This window comes from Syngnathoides biaculeatus, chromosome 10 (genome assembly GCF_019802595.1).
Source record: "Syngnathoides biaculeatus isolate LvHL_M chromosome 10, ASM1980259v1, whole genome shotgun sequence".
In the NCBI taxonomy this organism is placed as follows: Eukaryota; Metazoa; Chordata; class Actinopteri; order Syngnathiformes; family Syngnathidae; genus Syngnathoides; species Syngnathoides biaculeatus.
The window spans coordinates 19,675,315-19,686,726 of record NC_084649.1 but is presented as its reverse complement, the minus strand read 5'-3'; the positions used below and the strand labels follow the sequence as shown (position 1 = coordinate 19,686,726).

At 47.2% G+C, this 11,412-nt stretch overlaps 2 protein-coding genes across 3 annotated transcripts; both read right to left on the bottom strand.

Annotated features, from left to right (window-relative positions):
* Positions 1 to 524: 524 nt before the first annotated feature.
* prkar2ab (protein kinase, cAMP-dependent, regulatory, type II, alpha, B) lies at positions 525 to 4,796 on the bottom strand. Its single transcript, XM_061832303.1, has 9 exons — positions 4,544 to 4,796; positions 4,400 to 4,435; positions 3,870 to 4,009; positions 3,479 to 3,585; positions 3,248 to 3,401; positions 3,068 to 3,169; positions 1,754 to 1,963; positions 835 to 973; positions 525 to 758 (listed from the first exon to the last, which is right to left on the bottom strand). The coding sequence occupies exons 1-9, from the start codon at positions 4,794 to 4,796 to the stop codon at positions 634 to 636; spliced, it is 1,266 nt and encodes a 421-aa protein (XP_061688287.1). The 3' UTR covers positions 525 to 633.
* Positions 4,797 to 5,037: 241 nt separating this feature from the next.
* Positions 5,038 to 11,139, bottom strand: slc25a20 (solute carrier family 25 member 20). Of its 2 annotated transcripts, XM_061832202.1 has the most exons (10): positions 11,001 to 11,139; positions 10,792 to 10,908; positions 10,105 to 10,197; positions 8,623 to 8,750; positions 8,449 to 8,539; positions 8,186 to 8,303; positions 8,021 to 8,093; positions 7,811 to 7,920; positions 7,594 to 7,718; positions 5,038 to 6,907 (listed from the first exon to the last, which is right to left on the bottom strand). In XM_061832202.1, the coding sequence occupies exons 2-10, from the start codon at positions 10,894 to 10,896 to the stop codon at positions 6,845 to 6,847; spliced, it is 906 nt and encodes a 301-aa protein (XP_061688186.1). In that variant the 5' UTR covers positions 10,897 to 10,908; positions 11,001 to 11,139; the 3' UTR covers positions 5,038 to 6,844. The 2 variants fall into 2 exon arrangements, with proteins under 2 accessions (XP_061688186.1, XP_061688187.1); XM_061832203.1 differs by lacking the exon at positions 10,792 to 10,908 and having other exon boundaries at positions 11,001 to 11,112.
* Positions 11,140 to 11,412: the final 273 nt, after the last annotated feature.

The window sequence follows — 11,412 nt, the reverse complement described above, 5'->3', positions numbered from 1 at the left end:
TGCCATTATTTTTGAAATGTAAAGTGATCACATTTTTAATAGTTGTATTTCAGTGTAACTTTTCAATGTTAATTCAACAGGCTACAATTCACTTTCTGAAATTCACCGTCTACGCCACCAGGCAAGGTTACTTCAGGTCAGAACCAAACACCCAGCCAATCCTAAGAAAGCGTCACTGCGATTGGCTGGCTGTTCTGTTCTGACCTGAAGTAACCCTGCCTGGTGGCACAGACAGCGAATTGTAGCCGGTTGAATTGTTAACATTGAAAAGCTACACTGACATCCAACTATTGAAAATGTGATCACTTTCCATTTCAAAAATAAAATCCTGGTGGCACATATTCACTTCCATACTTAAAACTATTGGAAGTTCACTTTCCCAGTACAGTAAATGCAGAAACAAAGTTGTGAGGTGTTACAAATTGAGCTGTATAATGTATTTTGGTAATGTGGCAATTTCAAAAATGGAAAAGGTGAAGGAAATTGGTATTGAAATAAGGAATATATTTTATAAGAGACAGCAGTAAAGAACATTTTACGTCATAAATCCATCATTTTTAAACATTGCTTCTGAGTTTGACGCATATGCTCGTCACATTAGCAAAAGGGAAAAGGAATAGCACCCAACATATCCTAGTCTTTTAAATCCACGCTGGAGCCAAACAACGCCACCAGCTGCTCTTCGTACTGGGAGATGTTCCGCTTCATGATCTCCTTGCAGGGGCCCAGCAGGCGCTCAAACGCCAGGATGTCAATCACTGGAACAAACGGTCAACATTCTTGGTGCGCACGTCGTTCTCAATAAGACCAGAGGTAACGTTCCGAAAAAATTACCCAAACATTTGGTTTCTCCGACGGCGTACACGGACGCCGCGCGAGGTTTGTTGGTGACGAGTGCGAGCTCCCCAAAGTATTGTCCTCGAGAGCAGCGAGCCACTTCCACCTCTGCGTCGTCCTGCCGGCCTGCCTTTGTCTAGAATCAAAACGCGCAGGTTGAGATCAAGCACAGATCTGGCAAAAGTACCCTAATTTCCGGCCTACAAGCTGCGACTTTTTTCCACGCGGTTTATGTGGCGATGCAGCTAATTCGTGCATTTTTTCCTAACGGCCGCAAGGGGGGCATTTGAGTGGAAAAGTTGAGAAAAAGATTTGTGGAATGTATGTGGTGAGGAAATTACTTTTACCTTTTACCCTGTTAGGACTGTGCTAGCGTGTCTCAGTGATATTTACTGGTAAGTTTTATTTGAATCGGCCCTGTTAGCGCTAGCGTTAGTGCGGCACTAGCGTTAGCACTAGGGTTAGCGCGGAGCTAGCATTAGCACTGGCATTATCACGGCGTTAGCGCTAGCGTTACACTCTTTCTGTGTACCTTCTTTGTAAATATCTCATGTTTCAACGTGGGCGTTGGCAGCTTTTACACAGCTGCAACGTATGTATGTACCAAATGGTATTTCCTTTACAAATGTACTCGGTAAGGCTTGTAACCAGGTGCGCTCTGTAGGCCGGGAATTACGGTCGTTCATTTGATGCGTGCGTAAACAAAAACGCTGGTCGGAGAAAGTACAGCAAAAAATGGGAATGAGGAGCCAGCACCTCATATGGGATCAACATCTGTAGGTTGGACATATTTTATGTACGTCATACGTTTTTTAATGCTCAGTACCACCCATTTACTTGTATTTTGTTTACTTCCCACCCCCAGATCACGCAGACACGATACAACGAATACAGTCCAGAATCTCACCAGACTTACTTTGCTTTTGATCATGATCCTCACTTGTCCCGACTCCACGATGTAGAAACAGTCGGCCGCGTCTCCCTGCGGCCACACGGGCGACAATACATCTGGTCCGTTGGAAGCGACCGCGAGAAGGTTACCGCGTGTTACCTGCGCTATTACGCGCTCTCCATCTTTGAAGCACCTCGCGCCGAGAACATCCGCAATCTTCATTCTCTCGGAGAGCTGCCGGACAGGTGAAAAAGTCAACCCGAAGTCGTACGAGTCGCAACTGAACCCGCATTTTGAGGAAAATGTGGACATTTTGTTGTTCCTTTAGATGGCCACCAGGGGGTAGTATAATACGTGCATACAGATGGTTTCAAGTGATCTTTCCCTGAGCTGCGTTATTTCTCAAGTCTTTGCAGAAGATAAAGAATTTATACCTCTGGCTGTGTGTAAAGGGTTATGGTATTATGATATGATGCTACGTTCTGGTGTTTTTGCGTGGTGTGTTAGCATGCGCTAAACTGATACTCTCATGGCAAAGCTACAGCTGTGTGATCCTTTTGAATACATACATCCATTGTCCTTTTGCCGCTTATCCTCACGAGGGTCACGGAGAGTGCTGGAGCCTATGGCTTGTGTCTTGAAACATTTCGGGGTCACTCGTTTCCAACAGTACTGCTGCGTATGGCAATGCCAAAATACTACTTAAATGTCCATCCTTCCATCCATTTTCTGAGCCGCTTGTCCTCACAAGGGTCATGAGAGTGCTGGAGCCTATACCCGCTGTCAACGGGCAGGAGGCGGGGTACACCCTGAACTGGTTGCCAGCCAACCGCAGGGCATATAGAGACAAACAGCCGCACTCACAATCACACCTACTGACAATTTAGAGTGTCCAATTAATGTTGCATGTTTTTGCCAAGAGAGGCGTGGCCACGCCACTGCTGTGGCCATACGTACACGGGTATAGCTTAGCGTTTCTGTGCCCCTGCCTTGTCGGACTGCTACACCATGCATGACCCAGTTTCCGGAATAAACTGCATTGAACATTATGCCTCTGCCTCAAAGTCCTGCAATTGGGTGCACCCCTGCCCACCTTGGTTCATGACAGTGTCCAATTAATGTTGCATGTTTTTGGGATGTGGGAGGAAACCCACGCGGGCACGGGGGAGAACATGCAAACTCCACACACGCGGGTCCTCAGAACTGTGAGGCCAACGCTTTACCAGCTGCAATTCTCTTTGTTTGATGTTTAGTTTGACATCAAACCAACGTACAGTAGAACACAGTGTGTATTTGTAGTAGTGCAGTTGAATCGTTCGCGGCGTTTGCGGCACGAACCTCAAGAGACTTGAGAAGAGGAACACATTCAACGAAGGCTTCGTACATCCTCCTCTTCTTTGCGTTGTTTTTCACAATCAGCCTGTGGAAGGTGGTCCGGTCCTGCATTGGCACAAAAAGCAAAACACGCTAGCGCTCACGTCTCGCTAAAGTCACGGCGAGCGCGCGCTAGTAGCCCACCAGGCCCCACAGGGCGCCTTCCTGCGTCGCCACGATGGTGGCCGCTCGCGGCGTGTTGTACATGAGCGCCAGCTCGCCAAAGCTGCCTTTGTTGTCGTACTTCCCCACGCGCGTGCTCACGCCGTCCTTCGCCACCACGATATCGTAAACGCCCCTGAGACGGCGAACAAAGCAAGATATTATCAACTCATTGTTGTTACAATTTTTAGGAAAAATATGGAACGCACTCACCTCTCTATGACATAAAAATTATCTCCGTCATCTCCTTGGTCTATGATGTGCTCCTGGGCTTTGACCTGCACCTCGAACATGCCGTCCAAAACCTCAGAGAACTGCTCCTACGGGCACATAAATATATCATATTTGTTGAAAATGTCAATATGACTTGACAGTAGGAGATTAGTCAAATGATCTGCGGAGCAAAAGAAAACATTTGGCGCCATCTTGGATTTTTGAGAAATGAGTGCGCCTGAGGAAAAGCAACCAATCAGAGACAAAAGGCTTGACCGCGAGAAGCAAATCATTTCCCGCGCGGTCCTCGGCGCGCCAGTCGTGGCCGGACCCCCTGAGACTGGTCTTAAAAGGTTGGTGGCCCCTGCGTGTAAAGGTCAACTGTGTGCACCTGCTCCAGGGTCTTGAAGAGTAAAATGTCCTTGCAGGCATCCTGGAGCCTGCGACGCTGCTCGTCCGTTTTGGGGTGCACCACCCGCGGCTCGGCGTCGTCGTCCTCGTCGTCGTCCGGGTTGTAGGCCTCTGCGCAAACTGATATCAGCGCACGCGGGATGTTAGAAACGCTCATAATGACAGTTGTGAAAAATTCTTTACACGTACAGGCACGCTAGCTCAATAAAACAAGAGCAAAGAAATGTCAACCAGTTGACACGGCCTCCTGCTCGATGGAGCTCTGCCGCGACCCTCGTGAGCATAAGCGGCAAAGAAAATCGATGGCTGTATCGGGAGCGAAGAAAATGGATGGTTGTATCGTCAAGTCCAGAGCGACTAATCTAAAATCGGGTGCAAAGTTTCATTTGTAATGGAAACAGAGGTGCCGGATTCAAACCCTGACCTCATGCCTGTGGGGCAGATGTGGTAAACACTAAAGTACCATGCCATTTGGTCTTACAATGAATTAAAAAATGTATTGTTGCACACCTGAAACTCTGCGGTTGTATTTACCAGTGGTGGATTCTGCGGAGACAGATGAAAATTATGGTTTGATTAAAACTGCACAAGACTAGTCAAGACTGGATTGAACTGGGTAAAACTGGTCAAGACTGGATTGAACTGGTTACTCACTAACGGGCGTCTCCCGCTCTTCTTCCCTCTCATCCCGGGCACTCTCATCGGAGTCGGCGGCAAAGGTCACCCCTTTCGGCGCCACCCCGCCGCCCCGGTTCTTAGCCGGCCCGTCGCGTCCCCGCTTCTGGAGAATCTGCGTAAAATGCCGCACGGCGAATTCCACCAAGTCCGGCGGCCTCCGGCGAAGCACCTCCACCGTGTACCCCTGCAGCAGCTCCTTCAGGCCCGCCGGGATCTCAGAATTGCTCATCTTTTTGAGCTTCGGAGGTCGTCAAAAAGCTTGCGTGTGCCAGTTCCGCGGAACAAACCATCAGAACCGCCCCCCCCCCCCCCTCTTGCACCCGTCACATTCACTTTATTGATCCCTTTATCGAGCACAGCCCGTTGGAAAGTATCGACCGGAACTTTTCCCCCAATTAAACGTGGACAACATCGCAGCGACGTTGACGGAAATGACTTTCCGCCGCGGCGTAAGAGCACAAAAAGTCCCGTTCCATAAATCGGGTTTTTATTTTTCAGATTTCTACGCAGTAACATCCGTGTACAGGACATTCAAGTAGAAAAAGAAATGGACCTTTTCCCTGATACTGTAAATTCAAATAAGGCACGACATGTCCGGCTCACGACATCAGTGCCGCATTTAAAAAGCAAAAAAAAAAAAAAAACAACAACAACAAAAACTGTATTTCCTCATATAGTGGACCCAAGCATCGATTCATGTACGCTTTCCCAAATAAAATGCACAATATCAAATTTTTAAACATGATTTTTAACGGGATGGGAGAATCCATCTGGAGTGTTCTGAACTCCTGTTTCAACGCCAGTTGTTGTAACGGGTGGGAAAACCGCCGTCGCGTACATGTACAGCGAGCGCATTGAACACGGGTGTCAAACTCATGGCCCGGGGGCCAGGTCCGGCCCGCCGCACGATTTTACGTGGCCCGGGAAGCCGAATCATGTGTATCAACTTCCGTGATTTTTGTTCAAATTTGAAACAAAATTTCAAACGGTCATATCATAAACGATGACGTTGCGATATTGCAAGCAGTTTTGTGTTGCCAAACATCAACAATAGTTGAAAAACCTGTTAGGCTTGATTTCTGGTTCCAAAACTACTTGGTACATTAAATGTGTAAATATGATGGGTCGTGGTGGCACGGTGGATTAGCCGGTAAAGTGTTGCCCTCACAGCTGTGAGGTCCCGGGTTCAATCCCGGACCCGCCTGTGTGGCGTTTGCATGTTCTCCCCGTGCCTGCGTGGGTTTTCTCCGGGCACTCCGGTTTCCTCCCAAATCCCAAAAAAATGCAACATTAATTGGACACTCTAAATTGCCCCGAGGTGTGATTGTGAGTGCGGCTGTTTGTCTCAATGTGCCCTGCAATTGGCTGGCGACTAGCTCAGGGCGTACCCCGCCTCCTGCCCGTTGACGCGACCCTCGTGAGGATATGCAGAAAAGAAAATGGATGGATGGATGTAAAGTGATCACATTTTCAATAGTTGCTACAATTCGCAGTCTGAAATTCACCGTCTGTGCCGCCAGGCAGGGTTACTTCAGGTCAGAACCGGGCAACCAGCCAATCGCAGTGACGCTTTCTTCGTCACGTGACGTCACATCCTAAGAAAGAGTAACTGGATTGGCTGGTTTGGTTCTGACCTGAAGTAACCCTGCCTGGTGGCACAGACGGCGAATTGTAGCCGGTTGAATTGTTAACGTTGAAAAGTTACACTGAAATCCAACGATTGAAAATGTGATCACTTTCCATTTCAAAAATAAAATCCTGGTGGCACATATTCACTTCCACAGTCGTTCTTATCTACAATTGTCATTTCAGATATGTGCAACGTCATATCACCTCGACATGACTTTTATCATTCACGGTTATGCGGTCCTCATTTCAGAAATCAACGATCCGATTCCGAAGATTCATAATTGCAGCTCAAGATATCTTTAATTCATCTTTCCAGATATCTTAAACGTTAGCCCGAGGGTCGGACAGTCGAGGTTTGCCGGTAAAATTATGATTCGTGAAAACGAGGTTATGTTTTGAAGAGGCGAAACTGTAATTACAAATATGGATAACCGCCGTTTCGACTCGTCACATTCCCCGTAACGATCCGCGACGTTAATCCGTCGAGACGCGGCGTCTATTCGAGCGGACGCCACCATTTGAGGAAACACCGTCTGCTCCAAAAACCCGGTACAGCACGTTTTCAGACACAATCAGAAGTGGAAATTTGTTATGATTATAGAGTCCCTGTGTGCGTGTGCAAATAAGTGCACTGTAATAAGAGTTTCATCACAGGTTCGGCGCCAGCCAGTTGAGGAATTTCATCGCGAGTTCGAATCCCAAGAAGCAAGCCTGAGGACACAAATGGACAAAAAAGAAAAAAAAAAAAAAAAAATCAGTATTTTTTGGAAGGATACACAAGTTGATGTGACCAAATGGGTCCGTCCTGTAAACATTTTAATTTGCATACGAACACAATTATAATTATAATAATATATAATAATTATTTTGGTAAAAGTTGACGGCGTCTTGTTTCGGCTCCCGTGACTAAAAACCCAATTGGATTGTCCCTCTTCCCGTAAAACATTAAAAGAAGGCAAAAGACGCAGGTTGAGTTTCTAAAAACTATTTTTAATATTATCGTAAGCCTCTCTATCAGCGAGCTTACATAGATTAAAAAATATATATATATATATATTCATTAAATCATAATTAAATTCAAATGGATGGTGGATAAACAGTAAATAAAAAAATGCAAACAGCTTCTAAAAATTAATTCCAAGCCTTTATAACATGAAAATGAAATACAACTGAATTGTGCTTAGGTCGGGATTCTTTTACATCCTGTTAGAGCGTCGGTGTCAACCCCAAGGCGCGGGGGCCAGACGTGGGCCGCCACAACATTTTATGTGGCCCGCAAAATTGTCATATGCAATGAACAACAATGTTACGATATGGCATTTTTCTGCTACCAACTCCCTTTTTGCGGGCATTTGATGAATAGTTGAGCAAACCGTTATGACAAAATGACAACTTACAGCGTTTGCCGGAAAAGCTCGAAGCATGACGGCGTTGAAACCTTTATACAGGGAGCCAACGCCCTCCTCCCGGATCAGCTCGCGCAGAACGTCCCGGAAGCCGTTGGGATATTTTCCCGGCGGAGCTGCGGCGATTGACACACAAGAAATTTTATGACACGCCATATCAAAATCAAAGCGCTCGTGCACGCAAGGAACCAGGAGGACGGGGGCACACCTGTTTGAAAACGAGACTTGAGCACATCGGGGGGGATCGCCACGGCCCAGTTAAATATTCCCGCCATGCCTCCGGCGAACAGCACGCTGGGAACGCTGAGCTCGTCGCGACTGGGCGGGGGGGGGGAGGGGGACAACGGCGGCAAGGACATTCGAGGTTACGCCTCGCTTGGAACAAAGAGGGGACCTGGGGGTGGGGGGTGGTCCTCACCTCTTTCCGGCCGGCGTGAGGAGATTCTTCAACCACTCGTATGACATGAAGTACATTCCGCTCGCAGGGACATCTGAATCGCACGCGGTGTCAGAACACCCCTGATCGTTTCAAACCTCCAACGCCGACCGATAATAAATATGACAAATCAAAATAAAGCCGCACCTCTCATGAGGGTCAGCACGGTGCCTTTGTAGATCCCTCTGATGCCGGACTCCTTGTAGAGCTGCTTGACGCAGTCCAGCGGCCCGTCGTACTTCACCTTCCCGGAGGACGCTTGGATCTACACATACGCGGGTGCACGCATCAAGATTTATTTTTTCTTTTTTTTTTTTAATAGCGCCGATTCACTTTTCATCTGAACACCAAAAAAATGGCAACATCCCGCAGGCCCCACCTCTTAAAGGGACACGAAGAGGCTAGCTGACCTGCAGTAGACATTTGATGCGCTCGCCGGGCGTCATGATTGCCGTGGTGAAAACGCCGGATAACATGCCGGCGGCAAACAGCTGCGGATACCTGGAAGAGGTCGGACAAAAAAAAAAAATCACGCGTGGGCCTGGCAGGCGCCGACGTACCAGCGAGGGACAGCCGAGACCCACGTGAGGACGTCGTCGGGGCTCTTCTGCTGCAGTTTCTTGCCCAAGCCGAAGCCGAAGAAACACACGGCGAACATGGGCGTGACGCCGATGATGGGGGCGGCCATGCCTTTGTAGAGCCCCTTCACCCCCTGCACAGGCGAGGAGGAAGCGGGAAGCCACGACAACATCTTATTTAAAGGTCCACTGTTATGATTTTTTTTTTTTTTTTGTATGTTATTCATGAAAACAAGGCAGCTGGAATGGACCCATCCGTTTTTCCACCACAAAACACGATTTTGACGAATATGGCTTTTTGTCACTCCCGCCATGAAAATCCTCTCGAGGGATTTGTTTTCGACAAGAAGCAGGAAGTGACGTTGGAGGCAGTAGCGCGCTCAAGCAGTCTTTTTACCTACTGGAAGGTACCTCTTTGTTCCTTCGTGTTAGCCAAAATGCCGGCTCGTTGCATAGCTGGATATTGCTTGAACACTCGGGAGGATGAATCCCCTCTTCATACTTACATACTCATGCAAAAGTCCCGGTTCACTGAAAAATGGATTGCACAGGTGCAAAGAACGAGAGCTTCGTGCGTTCCAGATAAGAGGTAGGTGTGTATACAGCTAAAAGAAAAACCAATAGTTTTGTAATCCGTAAATCAGGGGTGCTAAATGTGTCGATTTGCCCATCGGAAGGCTTGAGTGCAGCAGACGCTGAAGGACAACCTCCGCAGGCCTTGTGGATCGCCACCGGCCTCGTCGACAAGGCCGAGCCGGCTGCCGGGCTTGTCAACACGGCGCTGCCAAGGTGGCTCGTCACGGCGCCAGGCAGCAGTGGCTCAGCTCCGCCACGGAGGTGGATCGGACGGGGAGGCGGTTTGGCCGTGCCGTTGTCGCCGCTCACAGCTGCCGGTGCTCTTGTTCATCGCCGCCACGCTTTGACCGCGCCGTCGTCATCGCTTGCGGACGGCGTTGATTTTATCACCGCCATAGAGGTGGATCGAACAGGGAGGTGGTTTGGCCATGATCCGCATATCATCTAAATATGGCTTGAAACAATAGGGTAATATTGCCCCGGTCACTTCACTTGTTTCTTAGATGTTCCGTTCTTGGAAAAGAGTTTCCGTGGCAGAAGGGGCGTGTTCGTCTCCCATAGTTGGGGCCACAGCGTGTTTTCGATGCCGAATGTCTTTGGGTGATATCATGGACAGAAGATGCAGCCAATATGGCGACCGCTTGGATGTCGAATGAGACTTCCGAAACTTCGCACACAGATGATGCGCTCTCCGCTCATATTTATTTTTTCGTATTGACATTGAAGTGAATAATGTTATATGTATTTTGCATTACAATATCTATTTTAGAATGGTTATAGGCATGACATTTGGGCTTTAATATTGAGAAATATCACATTATACACGCTGATACTTTCTGCCATTGATTAAAGTAGCAACATCTCGGCCACTCATTTTTTTAAACCTCAAGATGAGGTTGGGCGGCTGCTCACCTCTTTCGCTAAAGTCTTTTTGAAGCAATCGACAGTCCCCGCATACATGACGCTCTCTCCCGGTTTGGGCTTCGGCTGAGTCTGTAGACGCACCTGAGCAGAAATAATAATAACAACAATAAAATCACGATCAAAACTGTACCAAAATGCAATATCACAGCATGCAAACGTGCCATGCACAACACCTGGAACAGTCCAGAATTAATATCTACTCTATCTAATGTCTTGAAAATACTAGAATAAAAAAAAAGAAAAGAAAAAAAAAAAACATCATGTTTTGCCACTTGACCAGTTATGTATGCCCTGATCGACCAATCAGAGGATGAAAAAAAAATGCTTCCAATCTGGTTGGCCAGTTAGTTGGCCCAATGAGGCTGATTGGTTAAAAAAACCAAAAACAAAAACAGCTACAGAACTAGAATTTGGGTTACAGGGGTCAGCAGTGCTGATTCTGAAGGCACAGACATGGCAACATGCTTCTGATAGTACTTTAACCAGCACAGAAGGCCTCGTGTCTAATAATTTGACTCATGTCGGAGGATGATTAATAAGTCTGCAGTGTGACGAGTGCACGTGAAAGGGGGTCAAAGTACTGCACTACATTTGGAGCTAACTAAAAACACTTTGTTCGAACCCGCAGCAGCGGACCACGGAGCTCATGTTTTGCCACATGCACAGATGATTTACTTTAATAGTGTCGAGGGGGTGTCCGGCAAAGACGAGGCAGACGCCGCCGAAACCTCCCGCGAAGAAGTTCTTCATTGGGCTGATCGGCTGCGGCTGTTTCGACATGTTGACTTTCCGCTTTGGAGAAATTAATATCGGGGGGGAGAGACCATTTGGGTGCGAGGATAAATTTACGTGCAACCAAACAAAACAGAAGTCATCGAGCTCACCTGGTCGGCCAAAGCTATGAGAGGAAATGGGGCTCAAGTACAGCTGCAGCTTCACCGCTGGACCTTTCACCCACTTCAGAGACCCGGACGGATTTGACTGCAACACACAGCGACTCTGGTACGTCATTGTTTGTTGTCCGGGTTAACCACCGTTTACTTTACTTGATTGCTACAATTAAAAAATATATATAAAAATCTTTTCTCAAATTCGACAATTAAAAAATATTATAATCTTTTCGCCAATTATGCAATCTTATTTTGCTTGGTAACTGTAGCAATGCTTTCTATGCATTATATAACAATTTTATTTGTTAGCAACGCAATCATGAAACAATTATTGTAATTAAGTGAAAGCTGTAGTATAGTCAAAATTTTATTTAAAAAAGTTATAATAGGACAAGTTGTGTTAAAA